Source organism: Bidens hawaiensis, unplaced genomic scaffold (genome assembly GCF_021521415.1).
Source record: "Bidens hawaiensis isolate Kalapana, Puna unplaced genomic scaffold, B.hawaiensis_p1.1 tig00013761_1, whole genome shotgun sequence".
Lineage (NCBI taxonomy): Eukaryota > Viridiplantae > Streptophyta > Magnoliopsida > Asterales > Asteraceae > Bidens > Bidens hawaiensis.
This window is the reverse complement of record NW_027492175.1, coordinates 201,461-228,082: the sequence shown is the minus strand read 5'-3', so window position 1 is coordinate 228,082 and position 26,622 is coordinate 201,461. Positions and strand designations below refer to the sequence as shown.

The following is a 26,622-nucleotide window of genomic DNA, read 5'->3' as shown; positions in this document are numbered from 1 at the left end:
GTAGAATCGTTTTGTTTTATCACAATATAGGTAACGATACAACAATACTACTCGTGTAACTTACAAGAAAAATACACTTTAATCTTTTGTGTTTAAACAAAAATTACCGATATATTGCAAAGAAAGAAATTACAACTTGGATTGCTAACTATTTAAATAGCATATGCTAATGTATTTATGTACATGGTTAATTTAACGTTTAGAAGTTTTTTTGTTTTTGCTATTTCGTGTAGACATTTTTCAAAAATCATTTTCATGAATAATATTATAAAGAAAATGATCGATAAAAAATATATAAAAAAGATGAAAAGTAAGTTATATTATATTATAATTTATCTTTTTTCTATCTTATAATCTTATATGGATCAAAAAGGCTTAATATAAATTATCTTTACCCAATAAGATTAGGGATGAGAAAAGTAATTTTATCCAAAAATACCTAATTTGGTAAATGCTTTTCAAAATCCTCGTTTAGATAAATACTTTTTTCCATAACCCCATTTTAGTAAAAAAAACTCATCTTTGCCTTGCCATAAAAGCCATAAAAAAAGCACTCACCGATGATAGAATGAAATGAAATTATTAGATTTCACTAAATGTTGCTGTTTATTTATTATGTTCTAAACATTATTAATACCAAAGGTACAAATAACTTCACTAAATGTTACTTGGTATAATTTATTAATACTAATAACATGGAATTTAATAACTATAATTTATTTAATTTATATGGAAGATTTGTTGAAACATGAAAACATTTGATAAATTAATAAACCTTAGCTGGTGCCACGTGTATTCACAATTTATTTACAGCAAATAGTTTGATCTAGTGGTAACTAAAAGTTGTTCAAATAAAACAAAAATATTTTTTCTTTTAAAGACAACACAAACGCAAAATCGTCTACCGTACGCCGTACGAGGTGACAAGTGGCGAAGCTTGCGCTAAATCTTATGGGTGACCAAAAGTATTCGGATGGAATCGTAAAAATTAACACTACTAAACGAAAAAATATAGTAAACTATATATATTCTATTATTTTTGTATATATATTCTATTACTTTTTTAAAATTTATGATATTATCTTTAAAAATAAAAATATAGCCGAATGTTTGCATGCTCTGCTTCTCTCTCTCTCTCTCTCTCTCTCTCTCTCTCTCTTAATAAAACACAGCCGAATTAATGTAATAATGGTGAATGACAGCAAACGTACAAGTAAACTTCATTCTTATCTTTCTTGTTTGTTTTCTTATTAGTGTTTTAACTTTTGAAATTAGCGTCTATTTAGTTTTAGCAACATGTCAAAATTAAAAATATTATTAATTCATAAAAATAGAATGTGTCTACTTTTTATTTTTATAAATGTCATAATCATAGGGTTTGAAGCAATTGACAAATATTTCTTAAGCTAAATTTTGGTTGTTGAAAAATGAAGAACTTTGTCAAATTAATATTATTCTTTTCCTATTTGATTTCAACATTTTTTTTAAAGTGTATACAAGTTGAAGAATGTATAAAAACCAACATTAAAAAGTTTGTCGCGTAGGTGACTAATATAACCGTTAGCAAAATTTATTTATTTAATTATTACTTTGGAAAAATATAAACGTTAGCTAATTAAGTACTTGTCGCCTAATGTCTCGAGACACCATCCATATGATAATATGGAGAAGCATGCAATAATGCCACATTAAACATTTTTTAGGAGGAAGATATAATTATAACCTTCTAAACAGTTTATTTATGAGAAAAAATATAAACTTGTGATATATATTTAAATTTTCAGCTGACCATTGACCAAACACATATTATTATACATTAACTTATACTTTAATAAGAGGAGATAAAATAATAATAAAAAACTATTAATGATCATAGTTTAAGAGAAATACGGGTTCCAATAAATTGTGGGATTGTGTTTAGGGATAGATGATTTAATTACTAAATCCAATAAATTAATAGAAATGCTAGTTCCAACAAAAGACGTATCGGCTACATTTTGCAAAAGGTTTGGACTCTCTCTCTCTCTCTGAAAAAGGTTGGATAGGCCACCGGCGAATAACCCTGGAGGGTGGGGGACACAAAACAAATGTACAATTTTCCTAAATTGGTAAAGATGGAAGTGGCACAAGTAAGTGAATAATATTATAATAAAATGATAAAAATCACAGGTAAATTGTACAATATTGTAACATCTTATTTTTGGTTATAATAATAAAATAAATTTCGTTTATTTTATATTGTGTCGTTTATCGTTTAGATAATAAACTGTACACGGTTGGGCTTGGACTTTAGAAGATGGAATGCGCCTTATGTCCATGGGCTTAATGGGGTATAAATAACCCTTAAATCTTAAACCTTTCCATTATCATCCATCTTTACACCATAGGCTACACTGTCAAAAACACACACAAACACTATCCTATAACCCGAACCAAGATCCGAAGGCGAAAACCCGAGCTCGTTGGTGCTAGATCATTGTGACGAACCAAAACAATATCAAAGACCAACTCGTGTTCGTAGTTCGACTCGCTTAAGGTACGTTTATAATTAGAAATCGTTCGTTTAGGTTCAGATTGGTTTGGGAAATCATAGATCTGTTTTAGTATGTTAAAAACGAATCTAACGAAACAAAGATTACTGAAATGGATTAGCATTTGAAAGGTTAATTGTTAACCTAAAGGAACCCGTAGTAAAAATGCATAAATCGCACCTCGTAAACGCGAATATTTGGATGAATGGACGATTAGGGTTTGTAGGCGCTGTAATTCCAAAACCATGGATACCAAAATTGTGATGTTTCGTTAAGAAATGAAGGTTTAATTGCAGATCTAAGAAACGTTGACTAATCTGTGTTCTTGGTGATTTTGACTTTGACCCCCGAGTCAAAGCCTGGATAAGATTGAGCAATTCGTTATAAGAGGTAACGAATTAGTTAGCCAATTCGTCATAGCAAAATAACGAATTAGTTCACCAATTCGTTATATCCAATTAGCGAATCAGTTTTCCCGGTTCTTTATGACCAGATAACGAATCAAGTGATTCGTTACCCGCCCAATTCGTTAGGATAACGAACTAGGCTAGCGAACTTGGATAACGAACTAGGTAACGAATCAGGAGATTCTTCGCGCTCGAATTCGCTATGTTGAGACAACGAACCAGACTAACGAATCAGATCATGAAAAGTAACGAATTAGTTAACGAATCGGGCTTAATTCGTTATAGCATATAAGTTAGAGAATTAAATAATAAATTAAAATCCTAATGGAAAATGTGTTAAGACAATGAACCAAGCTGACGTGACAGCTTAACTCCAGCCAGGGGCTCTGCTCCTTGGACCCCGCTAGGGGCTGCCGCCCCTAGAACCCCACTGCGAGGGGCGCTGCCCCCGGATCCTCCGTTCGTGAAGGGTAATAATTATGCTGGAAAGAAGATGTGTGTAGTGATAGTTTATTGATACGAGTAAGTGTTATACAGTTAGTCGTGCACAGCTCAAGAATGGAATAATGATTAACGGTGAACGTAACCGAGTTCAGGGGAGTTTCTAGCCCCATTTCATTGTTTATGTTTTCGGGGTTATGTGCATACTCGATGTGAATGTTAATACACTTACCTTAAATGGTAAGTGTATGTCTTAATGACGATTGTGATAGTTATGTATGTATGCTTGACAGTACGTGAATGACCTTCGGGTATTGCACGTATTGTCAAGGCAAGTATAATGTAGTATGTATGATATGTGTATGTGAATAAGGAACTATGTACGACTATGATATGTATGGTATTAAATGTATGGATATGATAATGAAAGGTAAGGTGAGGTTAAAGGGTTGCATACCCTAAGAATATATGTGAAGGATAAAGGGTTGCATATCCTAATAATATATGCGAAGGATAAAGGGTTGCATACCCTAATAATATATGTGAAGGTTAAAGGGTTGCACACCCTAATAATATATGCAAAGGTTAAAGGGTTGCATACCCTAATATTATATGCGAAGGTTATAAGGCGTAATGCTCTTTAAAACGTAAGGTGTGGTTATGCAAATATGAAAGTATGAAGTATGTACGAAAGTATGTAGTTATGAATGTGTTGTATGTGGTATGATTAACTAGAACTCACTCAGCGTAGCTGACTTTTAGTATGCACGCAGGTGAGTAAAATGAGACAGCTGGCTTGAGCGGGGGCACATGACAAAAGAATAAGAGTCTGACATCTGAATACCTAAGACGTTATTAATTAATGGATTCGAAAGACAATATGTTCATTAAAGACAAAGTTAAGGATTTGATTGTAATGTATATGAAAGTTTTTAATATTCCGCAAATCTTTTAATTAACTCTGAGATTTAGAACTGTGTTTATGAGTAAATCCAACGTCCAAAGTAGGGCACATGTAACGGGATCTTACAAATATATTTTAGTAGTAGAATTAACATTAGAAGATATACAATTCTACTACCATGATATATATTTTAGTATGGTAGAACTAACGCACACAAATATACAACACGGACATATACCATGTTTATTTGATACGGCTAAAAGTGTAGAGATGCCCGGACACTTAATCTCTAATGAAAATATAAAAACCATATGTCATAAATAATATATATAACCTTCAAAACAGAAGCATGCCAACACAAATTCTTTAACCCCGTTTATCTAAACGGGTTGGTGAAAATATACAAGTTTCAAATCTGTTAACTGGGCTAGAGGTTGTAGAAAAATGGGTTATAATGTCATAAACAGGCTAGTGGGTCAACCTTTATAATTAAATGAGTAGGTTGGTTGACTTTTTAATATAACGAGCTAAAGATATCAACCCCACCAGACAAACAACCACGACTCGTTTAATTAAATAGGTACCCTTTTCTTTGAACGGGTTAGATATACTAACCCAACACCTAAAATTTACGTGTCGTGTTTCCAGTCATAAAACAAGACCTTGTGTGGTTCAATTCGGTTCGTTTACGACCACAAGTTGGCACTTTTCCAAATGTGAAGCAGCACATGACAAGATAAACGTTGAACAAAATATTCCGATACATTAATTATGTTATGACCTACAAAACTAATAATAGTATAATGTATTTTAACCTATTAATATCCTATGGAAGCCAAACTCTTTTAACTCTTGGATTTAGAGAATAGACTTAGCTTGTTGCATTCGTTGCTTTTAAACCCTTAACGTGTTTTCAGCATTTAGACCATGCGTAGTCGTTAGCTCGATATCTTTTGTCATTCGCCTCTCTTTCATTAGTTGCCAACCTCCTCATTTGGTTTGTCTCTTTCATTAGCTCGACTACCTTTAAGAATCATATACGACATATCAATATTTAATAACGCTTTCATCACTTCTTTTTCATGGATTTCTTTTATGATCTAATCCTCGATAGAAAATAAAAGGTCAGGCTTTACGCTAGTTTTGTTTTGTTTTTTAAATTACTTAATATAAACATCATAAAATCTCTAAAAATATATATGTTATAGGTAAATTATGAAAAATAGCTCAACAAAACAAGCTATAAAAATAATTTGATACATTAATGATAATTGGTTTACAAGATTACAATTAATAGACATATATAGAATTAAAGATAAATGTTAAATAAACTTAGCTTCTTATAAAGAATTAAAGATATAAATACGTAATATGATATATTTTTATAATTCAATATTCAACTCTAGTAGTCAAGCTCCCTTCGGCTAACAACTATGTTAGGTTGTACTTTTTTAAATCCTTGTACAAGAAATGTCACTCTTGTTATCTATTGATGACAATAAGATGGGTTAATTAGGACGTGTCTTGTTAATCCAATTCTATACCCGTATCTCATAATATGCATGATATATATATATATATATATATATATATATATTATCATCAAGTATGTATCCTAAAAGAATTTATATTCACCTTTTGGAACAAAATAAAATAGAATGAAGTATTACTAAACATCTGAAATCTCAATGTGCTACGGTTTATTCGAGACAACCGTCAATCTCTCAAGAACACAAAAGAAGAAGAGAAAAGAGACCCAAAATAATATTTCTTTCTTATTCTTTTTCTCAAGCAAAGATTACAATATATAGGAAAACAAAGATATAAAAATAGAAAAAAAATAACCAGTAAGGAAACATGATTTGACTACAATAAGGAAGCCAAATAAAAGATAAACTTAAATAATAATAATAATAATAATAATAATAATAATAATAAATTTATTAATATAATAGGATCGTATCAATTCCCGACCCCTTGAAAACGTCCTTGTCCTCAAGGACGGAATGTTGTTGCCAAGGCGGTCGCCACTCCAGTCGTACGGCGACAAGTGGGGCGATCTCAACGTAGTACCACGGTGGCCGCCATTCGAGTCTCCTGATGTTATTCGGGCCAATGTCAACGAACCACCACAAGGGGCGCAACACGGGTCGCCTTATAGCACCTTTTAACGGTGTCGACGCCAACAAGCTAATTGTATTGTTGTAAATTCGATTGGCATCAATATTAACCATCAAATTACCACTTTGTTGCTTATATTTACCAGTTGCATGCCCGTCTAAGGTCATATCCCCCAATCCTTGAGTAACTTCCTCCTTAACAATGGTTTCATGATCAGACTTGGCAATTGCATTGACGGAACTAGCGTGAAATTGAGTAAGCATTGCTGTAGTGAAATCATCCCATGTGAGGAAGTCCGAACTCCGAAGCCAACCATTGAACCACCAGAATGGTTCATCATCGAAGGATTCAATGACATAGGGAAACCGCTCGTCGCCATAGATTGCGTAAAAGAGAAAATACCGTTCAGCTTGAGAGATCCATAGGGCATGATTTGATCCAGTAAAACGAGATAGTTGTGGATGCTCCCACAAGAGTTCTTCCAAAGCCATGTAGGCTAAGGCTCAATGAAAGCACCAATTGTTACGGTTTATTCGAGACAGCCGTCAATCTCCCAAGAACACAAGAGAAGAAGAGAAAAGAAACCCAAAATAATATTTCTTTCTTATTCTTTTTCTCAAGCAAAGATTACAATATATAGGAAAACAAAGATATAAAAATAGAAAAAAGATAACCAATAAGGAAACATGATTTGACTACAATAAGGAAACCAAATAAAAGATAAACTTAAATAATAATAATAAATTTATTAATATAATAGGATCATATCACAATGGTTATCCGGTTTCGAGTAAATGGGTCGTGTGTCACCTAGTACTAGATTCATACTCAAACTTGTGAAATTATTTTATCAATCTCAAACATGAATATACGTCTGAAATATTTCGGATATTCTTATTATATTCGGTTGTTTTTCTTCATCCCTATGAGCAATGCGAACAATGGGCTTCGTATGGAGATGACAACTAAACTTATTGTGATCAAATCATTAGAGCAAAATCCATGAGAAATAGGTTATATTATTAGCTGATTTAGATGCCAAATTTCTAATCTTGCATTTTACTCCATTGGAATTCAACTCTCTTGTTTGGTATTGGCATAGATTATATTATTTTTACCGTATAAGCCGGAATTCCTTGGATTCGGATCAAGAGCAAATGAGTTTCCGTAAAATGGCGCACTTTAATTCGGGGTCTATTATCTTCAGCTAGGTCTTTCGTTCTTGTTAATCTAAGAATAACTTGTCATACAAATTTTGGAGGGGAAGTTTAAGCATGCTAAGGTGTTTACTGTTCGGTTTAACCTTTTTTTTTCAATTTGTTTTTATAAATCGTTTGCCATAACAAATTTTAAAATAAAAGTTGGTGTATAAGTATAGTACATATATCATTGTAGTTCAAAAATGATAATAAAAAAAAAGAAAGTCTAAAGTTTGAACATAGTTAGCTTCTTATAAGAATTTAAAGATATAAAAGCGTAAAAAGGATTTTTTTTTCTTTAATTAAATATTGAAGTCTATACACGCTCCCTTGAAGGCATTAAAAAAACCATTCTACGATCGATTTAAGTAGTTAGAGATCGTTCAGTGAGATGGGTTGACTAGGACATGTCTTGTTAATTGAATTTCATGGCCCTATCTCATAATATACATGATATATTTAATCTATGTCAATACTATATATAATACAGAACAAATTAATACGTTGGATTTTAAAAGTTTTACAACTTGTAATGTATAAGTTACGTGTTTAACTAGGGATGAACTTTTCTTTTACACACATAAACCCATGTTTATTTGATTTTTATCAAAATAACAACAAGTATGATACTTAAACTTTACTCAAATTTTGTTAACTTAAATAATAGTTACAACTTTCACTCTTCATATTTACCCACTTTTTACTCAACTTTATTTTTTTTTGGTTTTCTTGTTATATCTTGTACAAAAAATATGATTAAACTTGGGGTATACTATTCGATATCTCAATGGGTAACACGTTTTTGGGTAACTGGGTCATGTATCAACTAGTACTATATCCGTACACAAATTTGTAAAAATGTTTTTATGAATTTCAAGCATGAATATTCCTGGAATACATAGTGTATTCGGGTTGTTTTTCTTTATCCCTATGTGTAATGCAAACATCTCTTGTAACCACATAAAATCTTTTAATTTTTTACGTCTTTTTTATTTTCTTAGTCATTCTTATATCTTATGACATGATGTTAATGTTATGAATGTATAATATATATATATATATATATATATATATATATATTTGATTTTTTAAATTGCTATATATTATTTAGTGTTAAAAAAATTGTATTTAATAAAGTTAACCAAATGTGTTCATGTCTTATGATTTTAATTTCATGAAATATATATTTATGCTTCTCTCTTAAATCCTTATAATATGATATTATGTGTCAAATTTTGTATGGCTTAAAAAATATGTTTTTTGAAACTTTTTAATGTCAAGAGAAACCAAGTCGATCAAGTCTTGCAGTTTTGATTTTACGTATGATGTATATTATCTAAGTAAAAATGGATGTTATTTGACAATGTTGTTATGCAAAACTTATTCATTGTATTAAACGAAAATATAGACTACATTTTAGACATAGACTCAATGGTATTCTTATCTTGTTATATGTATATCATAATGTACTAAGAAAACAAAAAAGTTAAATCATAAGTTTTGATTTTGTTTGGTTACAAGTTATTCAAATTAGAGAGTGGAGAGTTCAAGGTGTCGGAATCCTTCGACAAGTATTACAATTATAATAAAAAAGATCAGGAACCTATACACACAAAATCATAAGATTCCACACCTCCCCAAGTAAAGAATTGTTACAAATAATGAAGAAACTACTAGATTTAAATATGAAGCAACATAAAATAAATCAATTTCAATACCGGAATGTTCGGTTTGATAACCTGCTACTAGTTGAAAAAAATTACTAAGACACATTCTTATGATACCTCTTATAATAAATCGAAATTTTATGATATTTATAATTTGGCTAGGTCTACCGTTCTTGTTAAGGGGCTGCCAACCTTTGAATTTTAATATCATCGAGGAGTCCGGCAAGGCGACCCATTGTGTCCTTTCCTTATTCTAATAAGTATGGAAGCGAATTCATGTATAATCAATTTGCGCGAGTGATGAAAGCATTTTTCATGGTTTACAAACTCTTTATAACTAGGGATGCCAAAAAGCCCGAGCCTGAAAACATAAACATAAGGGACGTGTATACCCGAAACATGACGGGTGTGAGATTAAGATTTCAAAATTTTGGAGGGTATGCGACATGTAGAGGATTAGATGATATCTAACCCGATTATCTAAAACCGATTTTACAATGGTGTCATGCAAAGCTTATTCATTATATTAAGCTACAAATATAGACTCAATTGTAATCTGATCTTGTTATATACTTATACTAGTTTTTATCCCCCGTATTACGTGGGTTGTTTTATATTGTTTGCTCTTATATTTATTTATTTATTTGAATTTATATTTTTTTATTATATGAAAGTTAATAATATACTTATGGTTTGATGATAAATTGTTTCACAAATAAATGAGATGTTATAACCCGGTTTAAAAGCTATATGGTTTTGATAAGACCCAATACCCGTTTTTTTTTACTATAAAATTAGTTTTTTAATTATAAATAATATTTATGAAAGTTAATAATATACTTATGGTTTGATGAGACTCAAGACCCGTTTATTTTTTACTATAAAATTGGTATTTAATCTAAATAAATAAGATATTAATTTTTAGTATATCCTATTTTATAGAATTTTTACATCAATAATTTGGTGAGAATAATTTTTAATTTAATTATATGTTAGAACCCGTTTAAGGAATATATGGGTTTGGTAACTCTACCCATTAATTCGGGTCAAATGCATGAGAAGCCTCCATTTAAAAATCAAGCAAATCCGGTGACTCCAAAAAAGGGGGAGCCACCACATCGCGATACATAGGATTTTTATATTTTCGTTTATATATATTATAGATGTATGTATTTGCATTCGAGAAAACAAAAAAGTTAAATCATAAGTTTTGATTTTGTTTGGTTACAAATGATTGGAATTAGTGAGTATAAACTAGTTGAAACGAGCTGAGCAACAAGTTGAAAAAAATTATTTAGACACATTCTTAGAAATTAGAATACCTTTTATAGCAAATCAAAATTTTATGATATTTTAGTAGTATAATACATAGAATTGTATACAAAAGAAGGATATTTGTGATAATTTGGCTACGAGTATAAACGAGCTGAGCAACAAGCCACCAGATTTCAGTTACTAAAAGCTTGAATCGAGTTGAGGTTGAATGAGCACCAACACAAGTTCAAGCCTAAAATAAGCTCTTTAAGATAAAAAGTTTTACTCGAGCTTTAATGATCTCGAATTTGTGCACATAACATTAGCACCAACCCTATTAAATAAACTAGTTTACACATAAATAGTCGTATTATGTGGTACAGAAGTTAATATTTTTCAACTTAGGTTGATTTGATTGATATTATAAAATGGTTATTTAAGAATATTTGGTAGGTAAAAATAGTCATGTTATTCTAAGTAAGTAAATGGGTTTTCAAAGGAAATTAGTATTACACACAAAGACCAAGTTACATATATAGACTCAAGGCGTAAGAAATGAAGTATATGTGTTGTTAACTTTAAATAAATTTTAATTTTACAACTGACAGTTGAAGTATGGTAAGTTTAAATACAGGGGAATGTGATTGTGGATGAGAAATTAATAACAAAAATACATAAAGAAACAAGGGTTGATTTCGTTGCAAAATGCGATCTAGTAACAATTTTCACATAAAACAGAGTTTTAACCATGAGCGTCCATGCTTCGGTTTACATTAACCTTTGAAAGCATATCTAGACATTTATTCAACTCCTCTTTAAGAGAGCTTGTAGTCGGTTCCGTGATCCATCTCCAAATCCATCTTACTTAATTATTATTTATATTATTATAGCAATCAAGATTAAAATTTACTTACATTAACTTTGTGACGTTTTTTTATTTTATTTTCAAGGACTCATAAAATCGAAATTTGATTAATGATAGATAATATTGTTAGGCTAACCTTCAAAGCATTTTTTATTTTATTTTTGAATGTCTATAAATATTTACACATTGTGTTATGTGGGGTTTGAACCAATATTTTAGAAACCGTTTTTTAGTCGTATCGGATTGGGTTAAAAAATGTTACAACCGATCACAACATAATATCATATTAACGCAACTTTAAGTAAAAAAATAACCTAAAAACACATGAAAATCGTTGATTTATTTAAATAGTTGTATATTATTTTTTGTATTTAATAAAGTTCAACCAAAGTTCTTCATGACTTACGATTGTGATATCATGAAATATATATTTATGTTTGATAAAGTCTCTTCAATCCTTATAATATGATATCATAATGTGTCAAATTTTGTATGGCTTAACAAATATGTTTATTAGAAGCTTCTTTTAATGTAAAAGAAAAACCAAGTCTTGCAGTTTTGGTTTTACATATGATGTTGTGTACTTATTGTATAACATAAGGTACCAAGAAAACAAAAAAAAAAATAAAAAAATGAAAAGTTAGCGAGTGGAAGTCAAGCGTCAGAATCCTAAGCATAACAATTATATATTATATTGTTTCTGGGTGAATCCTAGCCGTTTAAAGTCCTAATCCTTTGATCTTATCCGTTGAAAGTCTTTGGATTTCTTCTAGAAGCGTCAGTTATGTGAAAACTTCTGGAGGGATTAGAAGCATTGCTGAGGTATTTTTTTCTATTTAATTGATAAAACAAGTCTTGCCCACATAAATGTAACAAAGCATACCAAACCTACATTCTTCATACAATAATGCTTTACGATATTGATGCTAAATGACTATTTGCTCAGATAATAAAGCTCTCACTCCAAGCATTGTCCTACATGCAAACACTGTGGAACGGTTTGACCAACACTGCACTGAATAGTCCATTGGACCAACTTAAAAATAGTTGCTTTAGGTGAGAAACTTCATATTTATGCTAGGCAAATGCAGGGAACTTGGGACCATTGGTGGCCCGTGTAGTAGAAATCATAAAAGGAAATAATCACATATGGTACCGTCTTGTAAGTTCCATTAGTCTAAATATGGATCTTTTGGGTTCCCCCGTTTTGATCACTTCACAAGCTGGCCCGTTTAACCCATTAGTTTTTTTATATAATACAACTTCGAACTTCCAATATAAAAAGAGAGGAAGCATGCTGAAAATTCTATGCACCATCAGAATTCACCAACAAGACTTTTTGTCGTCTAATCACTCTGTTTAACCCATAGTTTCTTAAAATAGTTTTTTAAAAATATATTTTTTTTGTAAGAACTTAAATTGTTAACTTTCTTATGCCAAATCTTAAAACTAAAAAGAAAATTTGACATAAGATTTTATAATAATGTAATTGTTTTATATGAATCTATATTTTTGCTACTATGAAAATATAAAATATTTTTTTTGGGTCAAATAGGTTGTGTTCGCTTTAACCCGTGAATAGTCAGTTGATTAGTAATTGAAAATAGTAATGTTTACACTATGATTTTTTTTGTATATATTCTAAAACCATGAAGCCAAACCGAAGCGAGATCGTTCACTATGGTTTGGTTCGTTTTCAGATTTTAACAGATGGGTTTCGCTGTAGAAAGATCAAAACCCGTTACTAATGGCTGACTGTTAAAACATTTTCATTTTCTTTTAGTTGAAAAGGACCTGATGCGTCCCATCTACCCAAATCAAACAGGTATGAAGTTTGTATATGAGCTTTCTACTTGACAACGATGATGAAGCACTTTGTTGCTATTTAATTTTTATGTTTGATATTGTTAAAAATTTGAAGGAACACGAGGGACATTATGGTGACCCAATCCCAATCTTTTTATCTTAATGAGTTGGTTTTAAAGTACGTACCGATTCAATTGGTAGAGATATTGAGAAAGCATCAAACCCACATCTAACATCCATCCACTGCAGAATGTTTTCAAGTGAAAAGTTAAGATTTTGAGACTTCCCAAATTTGTCATTGGGAAATTGATGGAAGTATTGTACTAATTTTTTGTTTATGGCATTTGGTTATTCATGATACTTCTGTTATCTAATTGTGTCAAAGGTTTTGTCGAGCTGACATGATTTTTATGGAAATTACTCTGAAGATACAAGTATGAAGATGTAAAGGCATGCTAACGAGTCGGCCCCTTAAGCAATATCAATGCCAACGCTAATAGTTGTTCAAAAACAAATAGTCAATGCTAATAATACTCTTATGATCATTTTATATTATTATTAAAATATTATTACTACTACTATTATGATTATTCTGAATTGCTATGTGGTTTTTTATTAGTCGATATTTTTTTTTCTCACACATGAGAAAAGCCAATCGTTTATTTTAATCAAATTGGCTTATTATAAACAAATACTATTTTCTTTTAAAATGCAAAGAATGATAGTTATAACATTTTGGCATGAAGCAACCCATCCACCGGACGGATATAAAACTAGTTAGTATTATTATAGATAATCTAACTATTTATAAGATAAACATGGGTGTTGGCTTGGGACATGTGAGAGTAGTTGAAAAATTAATAATAAAAAGAAGCAAACAAAACAAATTATAATTAATAAATGTATTATATTTTCTCACGCGCTCTCTCTCTCCCTCTTTCACTCTCACACACACACTCTCTCTCTGTTATTATAAGATCACGATCAAAAACAAGTGTGTCTCCCACTCACCCTGTTTTGTACCTCCTTGTTTTCGCCGGAAAATTTTCTCAACCCCTCACACACAAACTATTGATCTTTACCCAAACCGTCCACCTGCAGTAGAAGATCACATATTGCCATTTTTGTTATCAATTCTGATTATATAATGGACACTTCATTGGTAATTCAAAATCATCAACATCTTCCTCTTCCATTTGCTGAGAGCCTACATTTTTTGGAGCGTGATCCTGCCGTCCTTAGCATGGTTCTTATTTTGGACTATTCGGGTCAAGAGTATCAAGGCCCTGCTCTTGAAACTCTTGCTTGGTTGAACGGTTTGGTGTGTAAGCTGCAGCTCTCACTGCCCTATGGGGACGAAATGTGGAACAATTCTTATCCCTTGATTGCTTTCTCTCTCAAGGGTAATAAATAGGTTGAGAAGGAGGAGTTGTTAGTGAGGGACATGTGGGAGAGAAGTATACTAACAACGGCGTGCACGGCCCTCAAAGTCCTCAAGTTTCACAGGATCCTGTTTTTCATATCCCGATGTGAATTTATGAAATTGTGGGAGATATTTGCTAAGAGCCTACATTTTCTGGAGCGTGATCCTGCCGTCCCTAGCATGGTCCTTATTATGGACCGTTCGGGCGAAGAGTATCAAGGCCCTGCTCTTGAAACTCTTGCTTGGTTGAACGGTTTGGTGTGCAAGCTCTAGCTCTCACTGCCCTATGGGGGAGAAAAGGGGAACAATCCTCATCCGTTGATTGCTTTCTTTCTCAAGGGTAAGAAAGAGGTTGAGATGGAGGAGATGTTAGTAAGGGACAAAATGTGGGAGAGAAGTATACTACTAACAACGACGTCGCCAGAATTGTGACCCTTAGCCTCACACATAAACTCTTGAGTTTTTCCCAAACAGTCCATCTGCTGTTGAAGATTACACATTGCTATTTTTGTTATGGAATTTGATTATACAATGAATCATCTTCTTCTCCTCCCTCCATTGTTATTGTTGTTATTGTTAAGAAAACATCATGAAACCAACAAGATTATTGTTAACAATTGGAAAAAAATAGAAACCAAATTAAACTCCAACTCCAACTCTAATTTCAATTCCAACTCCAACTCCAAGTCAAACTCCTCCCCAAAATCATCATCCTCTTTCCACTCTAACAATTCTCGAAAAATACATATCACTTGATCCAACTCAACACATCGTAATTCCCCTTTATCCGAGACACTACCCTATAACTGTCAAACCAATCCGCCATTTTAGCGATATGAAGAAAGAAGGGGATGTATAATCGGGATTTGAAAACTCTTTTTTTTAACCTAGAAAGTAGGGAGTTTTATGTTGCTGGTCCACCGTAATATTCTGTGTTCGTATTAATTGCCTGTCCAACCTTTTCTTGGACCGACTTAAAAACATTTCTTACGCCTTCACGCCACCTTTTCTTGGATCGCCTTAAAAACCTTCACGTAACCAATTAACAACTCAGTATTCCCAATAAACGACATGGACCGAGCAACAGTGGTCGTTTCTGTAACGAGTTCAGGCAGCGTCAAAACAACGAGGTCGGGTGCAAACGGATGCGTGCTCGATGCACGATGACTGTCGTTTGGAAGCATCACATTTTTTATATGACTTCACGAGTGTAGGCAAAACCACACACCTTAATTAAATGTCAAAGACAGACAACATTATGTGACCATCATCACGAACCAACACGTTTTTCGGTTCAGTTAGTTAATTCGAATTTGAAATTGTTTTTAAAGCATATTATTATTATTATTATTATTATTTATTGACAGAATTACAAATTTTGTCCTTTAAAAAAAGCAAATTACGGTTCGTGTCCTTTTTTTAGTTTCTTTGCAGGCGGTGTACTTTAAACATTTTTTTCTTACACGTTTTGTCCTTTACGCTAACTGGGTTAGAAAAACTCGTTTAAATCTCATCACGTGAGGCGCATGTGAGGGCAGTTTTGTCTTTTCGTTTATACCTGCAACAAAAACCCTTTATTAGTGTGTTCCCCCACCTTCAATCGCTTCATTTTCCGGTGATTAAAAACCCCTAATATTCGATTCAACAACATTCCCCCACCCTTAATAGCTTTAATTGAACAACATTCTCAGAAATTAAAAACCGTAAATGGATGATATTACTCCTCCTCGATTCTACATCCATGAAGCTGATGAACAATCAGATGCTGAGAGTTTTATGGTAAGTTCAATTTTTTAGGGTTTATAATTGGGTTTATTTAACTAACAGTTGTTTAATGTTTAATCTTTTATGTGTAGTAAATAATCCACATTTGTTCTCGATCAAGTTGCACCATGGTGACAGTTTCACCAAATTTCCAGGACGGGTTTATAACAGACCCGTTGTCCATTTTGTTGACATGCTAGATATTGACAAGTTTTCAGTTCATGAGCTTGATCGAATCTTGCTTGAATTATCCTATCCTACAGATAAGGTTAGATTCTACCATTATGTAGTACCGGGTTCAGAATTGGATTGGGGGCTTAGAGCTTTGGGAAGTGATGATGATGTTAGGGGATTTGCTAAGTATATTGGAGCTTTTAATCAGTTAATGAATGTGTATGTTGAGCATGACCTCTGTACACGCATACTTCTGCTCACCCTCTAAGTTTAACATCGAAGAGATAAATGATGAGGAGTTTCTTGCAAGTGAGGTCATACTAGATAAAGCAAACTCAGTTAAGAAAAGGTTGTTAGAATGGCAAGATAGCACAAATGAGGTTGTTGTTCAAAAGGTTGTTGTGGAACACGACAAACAGGAAGCAAATGATAATGTTCAACAAGAGAATAATGTTGGTGTTGTTGAACAACAAGACCAAATTGATTTATGTCATGAGGATCCAGAATTTGACCCTTTGTTTGGAGATGATGCTTTTGGTTTGCAACCTACAAATGAGGTGGAGATGGATTACAATGGTGATGGAGATGGAGGTGGGGATGGAGGTGGATATGGTGTGCAACCTACAAATGAGGTGGAGATGGATTACAATGATGATGGAGGTGGATGTGGGGATGGAGGTGGAGATGGAGGTGGATGTGGAGATGGAGATAGTGAAGAATCTTCAATTTCAGATGAAGAAAGTGAAGATGAGTCTTCAAGTTCAGATGAAAGTAGAACTGATGATAGTAGGGATTCTAATTATGAAATGAGAGATGAGTGTTCTGATGATGATGAACATGTAGAGGTTTGTCCAGTTAAGAAACCAAATAATGTGAAGACATCTAAGAACAATAAGAAATCTAAAATTGTTAAGAAAACTAGTGAGGGTGATGAAGATTCAGAAAGTGATTCAGATAGTGATTTCAACTATGAAGATGGTGACACACATGATGTAGATGTAGATATGAGGGATTTCAGATTGCATACTGATTTGAAGTTGAACAACAGGATGCAATTTGTAGTTTAGAGGGTTTGGACATTGAAATGGATGATCTTATGTTGGATAATGATAGGATGTATAATGAAAAACAAGGAAATGAGGGGGACATGGATTATCTTTTCCATGTGGGACAAGTTTTTGGTACAAAAGCAGAGGTGAAGGATATGATCAAGGCACGTGCAGTTGAAACAAGAAGACAAATTATGATAAGAAAAGATGATTTGTTAAGGGTGAGTGTCGTGTGTGAAGGGGATATGGAAGATGAGTCCCACATGCAGGGGGTTGGATCTAGCAGTGCTAATAAAAATCAGGGACTAGTCCAGAAAAGTATTGGGGGTAGGGGAAAAAGGAAAGACCCACTTACTATTAGATGCCCTTGGGTACTGTTGTTGTCATACCAAAAGAGAACAGCTTCATGGAAAATTACAAGGTTGGTAAGTGAACATAAATGCCTTCAATCTAGGCAAATTTATGCTTGCACAGCCGGGTTCCTCTCAAAACAGTTGGTTGCTGATCTTCAAGATGACCCAAAACTGAAAGTTAAATCTATCAAAAAAAGGTTTCAAAGGAGGTTTGAAGTTGGTGTGTCTGACATGAAAGCTTACAGGGGAAAGATGTTGGCTAGGGAACATATAATTGGAAATTTCAGAGGCCAATATGGGTTAATATGGGTTATTGAGGGATTATATTGAAGAGTTGAAGAGGACTACTCCAGATACAACAGTGAAGCTTGAATTAGAAGAATGCTCAGATCTAACATCTGAGACAAGACAATTCAAGAGGATATATATTTGTTTGGGGTCATTGAAAAAGGGGTTCAAAGCAATAGGTAGGGATCTCTTGGGACTAGATGAGGCTTTCCTTAAAAGTGTTTGGCCTGGTCAACTTTTAACAGTAGCTGCTCTAGATCCAAACAATGGATACTACCTTGTTGCATGCTGTAGTTGAAGCTGAAACAATGAACTCTTGGGAATGGTTCTTGGAATGCCTTGGTGATGACTTGGATTTAAACAACAGATCCAAGTTTACCTTTATGAGTGACAGGCAAAAGGGTCTTATACAGGCTGTAGATAAGTTGTTTCCTTCTGAAGAGCATAGGTTTTGTGTGAGGCACATTGAAGATAACCTAAGAACTCTCTTCAAAGGAAAGCTTTTAAGGGATGCTCTTTGGAAGCTGGCCATATGTACAACACCTACACACTATGAGAGAGAGATGAACAACCTAAAAAGGTTAAACAAAAGGTGTCATATTTGGGTATCTAAGATCCTACCAGAAACATGGTCAAGGTCACACTTCACTGGTAAGTTTTTAATTTTTATCCTTTATTCTCTAATAACTTTCAATTTTTGTCCTTTATCTGATGTGTTTTGTTATAATAGGCAGAGCAATGTCTGATGTGTTGACCAATAACATGTGTGAATGCTTTAATTCAAAGCTGGTAGATGGAAGGGACAAGCCTATTATCACTTTGAATACATCAGAGAATATGTGATGAGGAAGATTGTTAATGTGTTGAAGGTAATTGATAGGTCATCAGGGTTACTAACATCATATGCTACACAAATGATGGAGTCAGTGAAGAAGGAAGCAAGCAGGTGAGTTGTATGTCAATATTTACTTGTCTTGTAAATGATGTGTGAATGCTTTACATATTTGGATGATAGGTACTCTGTGCATTGGAATGGTGAGGATCATTATCAGGTCACAAGACCATATGGTGATCAGTGTGCAGTGAAAATGAGCACAAATACACGTGCATGTAGGAGATGGGAGATAACTGGGATACCTTGTAGACATGTGGTGGCAAGTATTTGGGTGAAGGGTGCACATGACAGATCTGTTGGCAGGCCATAAACATTTGTCAACCCAATTTACACAATGGATAGGTGGAAGGCAGTGTATAGCTACAAGGTGTATCCTATCAATGGTATGAGTATGTGGCCCACATCACAAGTCCCAATCCGAATCACAGCTCCTAAATTCAAAAAGCAAACTGGAAGACCAAAGAAATCAAGGAAAAAGTCAACAGTGGAAATGGAAGATGGTGGTTCAAGGAAAAAGTCAAAGGTTAATGCAAAGGGCAAGGGAAAGGTTGTGGAGGGTGAAGGTCAGAAAGCAAAGGCAGTGAGAAAGTCAAGGCCAAAAGGATCCAATACTTGTGGGACATGTGGTCAAAAGGGTCACAACAAGAGATCATGCATGAAAAATGTTGCTAATTAATGTGGCTACTGTTTGACTTTCTTTGTTGTTTTTAAGTTGTTGACTTCATGGATGTTATGGTATGGATGGTATGGATGTTTTTAAGTTGTTGACTTTTTTTTTTGTAGTTTTTAATGGTATGGATGTTTTAAGCTGATTAATGTTTAGTAGTTGTTTAATGGCAGGTAGCTTTTAATATGGTTGTTCATCATTTTACTTGATTGTTGTTTGCATTTATGGTTGTTGGTCATATTCTAATGGTTGTGCAGTGGCTTGGACATATTTGTCATTGAATCAGATTTTACTTATTTTAATGGTTTGGCAGATGACTTATTCATCTTTTGTGCAGATTTTAATGGTTGTGCAGATGGTTTGAAATATAATATGTGCAGATAGTTTATGGAAGCATATATTGAATATGCGAGATATATGAAACTATGCATCGAATCTTGCACATACGCGGTATACTTCAAATCATTTTCAAATTTAGTAAAGGTGCTAGTCTACAAGAGCCTATATATAGACATTTGCCATTCACTCTTCAATTCAAAATCGAGTAAACGATATAATAAGTTAAACGGCGTCATACTGTTTATAGAAAATAATCATTAGTTGTGAAGGTCTATTGACTTGCTATATTGTACTATTACCATCTGTGGTAGGTATATAGCAAACAAGCCTACACTATAAAAGTGCACATTTCGCACGCTATTGACAGGACGAGAAGGTGTTTTATCATGGATTACTCTCAATCAAACGCACTAAACTATATTCTCTCATCCACATTCCACATTTAATGCGTCAAAAGCATGTTGATGAAATATTTGTTATATGGGCATTTCTTATGGGCTTATGGCCTTGTATCTTCCTGATAAACAACTCCACAATTTGCATGTGTAATCATTGTAACATAATTATGTTTTGTTCACTAATGGTTTTGTTTAAATCAAACATACAATGTGGGATTGCTGTTACGCGTAACACACTACTAGCTAATTATCTAACACCGTTATCTACTATTGTAGAAATTAAATTGTTTTGGCTCTTTGGTAATCTCTTAATGTCCATTAAGAGACTACCTCTTTTAATGGTTAAGAGGTAGTCTTAAGTCTGAATGATTAAGAGATAACCATTAAGAGATTAACCATTAAGACTTAAGGTTATCTCTTAGCCATTAAAAGACTATGAACCATTAAGAGATAGCCTCTTAATAACCATTAAGAGGCTATCAAACAACCCCTTAGTGTATCTTAGGTACTACGTGACACCTTTTTAAAACACCAAGAGAATTGTTTTCCCACTCCTCTTTTTTATTTTTTCAATTAAATGACAAATACATATTTTGTATTTTTTTTTTCAATTAAATGGCAGGTAATAAGAACTTCCCTTAAAAGAACGTTGTGATTCAAATTTACAAAGAAAATATTGAGTGATTTATGAAATATGAATTATGAACATCTCCTTTTAATTTCAAATATTATTGTTTTAATATATAATTATTAAAATTATCAATATTAATTTTAATATCAATTAGTGTATTTATACAAAAGTTCAATTTTTTTAACTCAAAATATTATTTTATAATTCTTAAATCCTTATTACGAATTATATAACGAGATTCTAATCAAACAACAAGGTCGGTCCAGGGGAGAGGCGGGGTGGGCAATGGTCCAGACCCGATCTCCCAACACAGTTTTAAGCCCGTTTGGAAAAAGAAAAAGAAAAAAAAGTAACACTACACGCTTAATCCCTTGTTATAAGTCTTAACTCAATTTAAACTCATTTAAAAGTTTAAGCCCAAATATAAAGGTTTAAACTTAGAAGCCCACATTTTTACTCGTCTAAATTCTTAACAATTCTTGGACATGACTCTATTTAACTATTCATGAAAATATTTACACGCACAACGTATCGATAATAATAAGTCTATATATAGCCCAATACTTGGTTAGCCCCTTTCCTAGAGTTGAAACTCATATTTCCTGCATCACATTTTCACATGTAAGTTTTAATGTAGGATAATATATTACATCAACATATACGCATTCAATTTCATTTTTTCCCTCGCTTAAATTTTATAATAATTAAATAATCTATCATACTTATACAGTATTTAAATAAACCCACAAATAAAGTTTTATACTTCACTCGGTTATTACGGGTTATTTTGGCACAACTTTTGAAGCAATTGTGTTTACAAATCTATATTATTTTAGAGTTTAGACTTTAGAAGACTATTTACACATTAGAAGTTTGGGGACGTTGGATATGGAGTGGGTCACTTAACATGTTCTGGTTGGGCTACATATTATTTTTTGTTTTCTTTTGTTTTTTTTTGTTTTATATTGATAATTAAACGGTTATTCGCATCCTCTCACCATCTGGAACCGTCAACGCTCGGGTTTTACCGGCATAATTGTTTTAGTTTGGGTGCGTAATGAACGTAACTAAAACCAACCGAATTCGCATCAACTCACCGCCACAACGCCAACAACCGACAACGCTCGGGTTTTACCAACGTATGGGTTTTATCGAATCACCACCGTAACGTCCGACACCGAAAACGGTTGGGTTTTACCAGCGTCCGGGTTTTACCGATCGAATAAACATCGTTTTAAATATTTTATTTGTTTATTAATTTGAAGAACTTTTTTCTTAGGTTTTTAAAAAAATGGGTTTTACTAACATTGCTTATATTGTAATGAACGTAATTAATATTGGCTGAATTCGCGTCGACTCACTATCGTAACGCAACTGGTTCATAAATATATCCGACGTTGCGCTGGGTATAAAAACTAGTTTTAAATAAACAAAATTTACAAGACGCCCTAATCATGTACAGTTAAATGGTGTTTTGGCACCGAAAACTACAATATAATCGTCAAACTTGATTATTCTTTTCAGCGTTTACTAATTTATTCTTTGAGTTTAGTGTTGTTACCGTAACAAACTAACCTTGATTTACTGTCACCGATGTAACGAACCTAACCAACACCAATTGAATTCCCATTGCCGCAGCACGACAGGTTTGTTACCTCGTATTTAATACGTATGTGAATATAATTGTATATCAAACTACATATCTCGCCTTTGGTGCTTGCTATTTCCTTGCATTTAAAATTGGCTAAAAAGAAATATTTATTCAAAGGTTTTATTTACTATAGATAAACCTTAAATACAAAAAAAATAATATGGCAAGGAAATAGCAAGTACCAAGAATCGAAATTCGTATACCAAGCTCCGAACCATCTTGAATCTTAGAAAATGTGATTTAATGAATCGAGCATTTGGTTAACTGTTCGACAAGAAGTTTGTTTATTTAATAAACGTCTAACATGAATATAATATTTGTTTTCATCATTAAGCAAACGAGCGAATGTGCACGCATGTTTTGTTGTGAACGTTCATTTATTTATTTTCATTTAAGCTAGTTATGTTTGTTTACTCTGTTCAGTTATATTAATTTACGTTCATGAACTATTCGTTTAGATTTTAAACAAATAAACATAAACGAATACAAACAAGTTCATTTTTTAAACAAACAAACATGAACACAAAAATATTTGTTCAATAAATTATTCACGTTCATTTAAAATTAAACAAACAAACACAAACATACATGTATTCATATTCGTTCGATTCGTTTACAACACATGCAACCCACCCGATATTCGTATATGTCCAAACTCCAAATCAATTTCACTGAGTTATTAATAATTAATAATTAAAAAAAACATTATCTGATAACAAGGAAGGCTTCAAATCGGCACCTACTTCTTATTCTTCAAATCGGTACTCTTCATTCTTTTATCTCTGCTTTTATTTAATACAATATTACTTTTGTATATTAAAAACTTTATATTAGTGGGTTGGGTTAGGTTAGTTTGTTATAGGAAAATTAGATTTTATTAATCCCACTTTTTTTAGGTTGTCGATAATAATAATCTCACCTCAGAGGTGAGAATTTATTGCTGCCACCAGTCTAGCCAGGGTGGTTTCGAGCTTGACTTGAAATTAAACGAGACTGCTTAGCTAGGCTCGAGCTCGATTTTTAAGTTGAACGATCCTAAGATCGAGGGGCTCGAGCCGAGCTTAGGTTGATTTTGGCTCGGTTACCAAAATGAGCCAACTCAGCTCATGTTTTTTTCAAATCAAGTTTTTGTTAGCTAATTTTATTTGAGCTATTATCGAGAGAGCCACGATCCCGAGGACCAAGTCCCACCTTTCTCACTATTTGTTTCTATTGGACCCCGTTCAAAAAATTTTGAGTTTTTTTTTTTTTTTCTGAATTTCAGACTGATGTTTTAGGGGTTTTGATCGGAAGGAGGATACAAGTCGATTGATGTAAAACTTATCTTGAAACTATGCTCCAAACAACTTATTTTTGTTAATTGGAAGTTTAATCACTCGATTTGTAACACCGTTTCGAGGTTAGTTTTACATTAATCGACCCGTATCTTCCTTCCGATCATAACCAGAACCCTTAAAGCATCACTTTGAAATTCAGAAAAAACTTAACGAGTCCGTTAAGTTCTTTTTTTTTACGGAGTCCAGTGAGAACAAATAGTGTGAAAAGTGGGTCTGGCGCCAACAATTTTCAGAGGGGCGATTGTTATCAGCCAACCTCAAAAGGATGAGATTAATAAAATCCAATTTTTGTTTGTTATATAGCTGGTAATTTTGTTGTTTTTGCACTTAACAGGTGTTCATGCTTGGTATGTCCTCATAATTGGGATTCATTTGAATCATTAAAGCATTTTTAAGAATATACACTTTTGAGTTATCTTCAAGTTCTAAAGTTCAACAATATGTTTCTGCAATTTAGCATTAGAAGCTCGTAACTTACTCGTATTAAGAATCGATGATGTATAAAGATAATATAATGGTGTGTTAATACAAACCAACTTTTTTTAAGCGATGTTCGTACTCAAATTTTATGTTATTAAATCTAGTGTGGATGCAACTGTATAGGATTTGAAACAAATCCATATGGGACCAACTTAGTTGTGGTGGTGGTAAAATGAACAGGTTAACACTAGGTTCGGTAACGGGTCAAAATGATAGTTTTTTGATACATGCGTGTCGTTAATATCAAAAACTATCAGTTGCCAAACTAAATACAAGTAGAACATTAAACCACATGAAACACAATTTTTTTAACAGCGTTTGGAACAACCCTCAAAACCCAGGTGAGCCTTCTGAAACGGGATGTCATCCGTCCTTATTGCTTTTGACACTCCAGGCCTAACTCACCCAAGAACACCATCAAGGAGAAAACCCACCCACCACTGAGGCCTCTAAACGAACCGAACATTTGGTGAACTGTTCGTTAATCGTTCGGCGGGAAGTTCGTTTATGTTCCTTTATTTGATAAACGAACGAACATGAACACATGTTCCATTCGTTATTTATGTTCATGAATGTTTTTTTTTATTTATATTATATTAATTTATGTTCGTTTCTGTCTGTTTATTAATGTTCGTTTATGTATTATTAATTAGAAAATAATTAATTGTTATCTGGATGAATCATCTACTTAAAAGGTTTTATATTTGTTGATTTGTGTTCATTTAAGTGTTTTCATTTATGTTTGTTTGTGTTCACTTACATTTGTTCATATTTGTTCATTTATGTCCGTTTATCTTTGTTCAGTTATGTCATTTAGATTCTAAAATCTAAACAGACGAACATAAAAGAACACAAATGTTCATTTTTTAAATAAACGAACATGAACATAAATATTTGCTCGATCAAGTGTTCGTGTTCGTTCGATTCGTTTACAGACTTTCATTATTTACATTGATGAATACATCGGTCGCAATCTTTAGGCTCTGCCATTTTATTTGTGTCCGTTTGTGTTCGTGAACACATACATCTGTTTAATGAACGAAATAGAATCTCGTTCGGTAAGCGTTCGTGAACACATTATTTCCTTAACAAGCGAACATGAACAAGGCCTTGTTCATGTTCGTTCGGTTCGTTCACAGCCCGTCTGTGGAGAAAGCCCCCTTGAGTTAGGTTTTCGAACTTGAGAGTTGAGGCATTAAGATCACAAGTCATAACCATCACGCTCGTGCCATTGAACCTAAAGGCCAACTGCATATGAAAAACAGTTAAATATATCAAATATAATCCTGTACATTTCTTTTCAGGTGAGATCAAAATGGGAAACAAACCCGCCAAGGAAAGAGAGGAAGCAGTGGTGAAAGTTGCACCAACACTAGATCGTGCATACGTGCGTTGGCTAGCTAAAGATCTTGAAAGAATTCACGGCTATGTTCCCTCAAAGCCTCGTGCAGTAAAGCCACCGGATCATTACATTGAATACATGCGGATGAATGGATGGTTAGATTTGGACCTAAATGATCCTGACCTCAAACATTTATTCGGTTAGCAGCGTGTGTGTGTCAAGTCATCATTCATAGTGGTAAACGAAAATCAACCGTGTCTAGTGAAAACTTATTTTGATGTAAACTCGTCATGACTTGTAGAACTGTTTTTTTTCAAAAATATGGTTCAAATGCTGATGCCATACCGAAAAGTTAGATTTACTCATTTTTGCCATAACTGCATTGACAACTTTGGAACGGTGATCAGGATCAAGGGCGTAGGCAGCTTTAGGGGAACGGGTTCGGCTGAACCCGTACAAAATTTTGTTTTAGTGTTATATATTAGTGTATTTTGACATCGAACCCGTATAAAACTCAAATTCAAGTGATAAACAATCGGTCGTCCGTCCCTCAATTTTCCGAACCCGTAGGAAAAAAAATTCTGACTACGCCACTTATCAGGATGCGGTGGTGATAACTCATGAACGTTGTTTCGC

At 33.1% G+C, this 26,622-nt stretch overlaps 3 protein-coding genes across 3 annotated transcripts in view; 2 read left to right on the top strand and 1 right to left on the bottom strand.

The window, feature by feature from the left end:
* LOC143544857 (uric acid degradation bifunctional protein TTL-like) overlaps positions 1–26,622 on the bottom strand; it is a 256,115-nt gene that overhangs the window by 49,329 nt on the left and 180,164 nt on the right. The gene's annotated exons all lie outside the window — the stretch shown is intronic.
* LOC143544826 (uncharacterized) lies at positions 18,513–19,451 on the top strand. Its single transcript, XM_077036824.1, has 4 exons — positions 18,513–18,897; positions 18,977–19,035; positions 19,116–19,192; positions 19,262–19,451. The coding sequence occupies exons 1-4, from the start codon at positions 18,513–18,515 to the stop codon at positions 19,449–19,451; spliced, it is 711 nt and encodes a 236-aa protein (XP_076892939.1).
* LOC143544835 (uncharacterized) lies at positions 23,530–26,266 on the top strand. Its single transcript, XM_077036829.1, has 2 exons — positions 23,530–23,588; positions 25,949–26,266. The coding sequence occupies exon 2, from the start codon at positions 25,960–25,962 to the stop codon at positions 26,188–26,190; it is 231 nt and encodes a 76-aa protein (XP_076892944.1). The 5' UTR covers positions 23,530–23,588; positions 25,949–25,959; the 3' UTR covers positions 26,191–26,266.

Bases quoted from the DNA above. Each gene is read 5' to 3' on its own strand.
- LOC143544826 (XM_077036824.1), top strand. From the start codon at position 18,513: ATGGATACTACCTTGTTGCATGCTGTAGTTGAAGCTGAAACAATGAAC. The intron at 18,898-18,976 runs GTAAGTTTTTAA...TTGTTATAATAG, and splicing joins GTCAAGGTCACACTTCACTG to GCAGAGCAATGTCTGATGTG. The intron at 19,036-19,115 runs GTAGATGGAAGG...AATGTGTTGAAG, and splicing joins AATGCTTTAATTCAAAGCTG to GTAATTGATAGGTCATCAGG.
- LOC143544835 (XM_077036829.1), top strand. From the start codon at position 25,960: ATGGGAAACAAACCCGCCAAGGAAAGAGAGGAAGCAGTGGTGAAAGTT.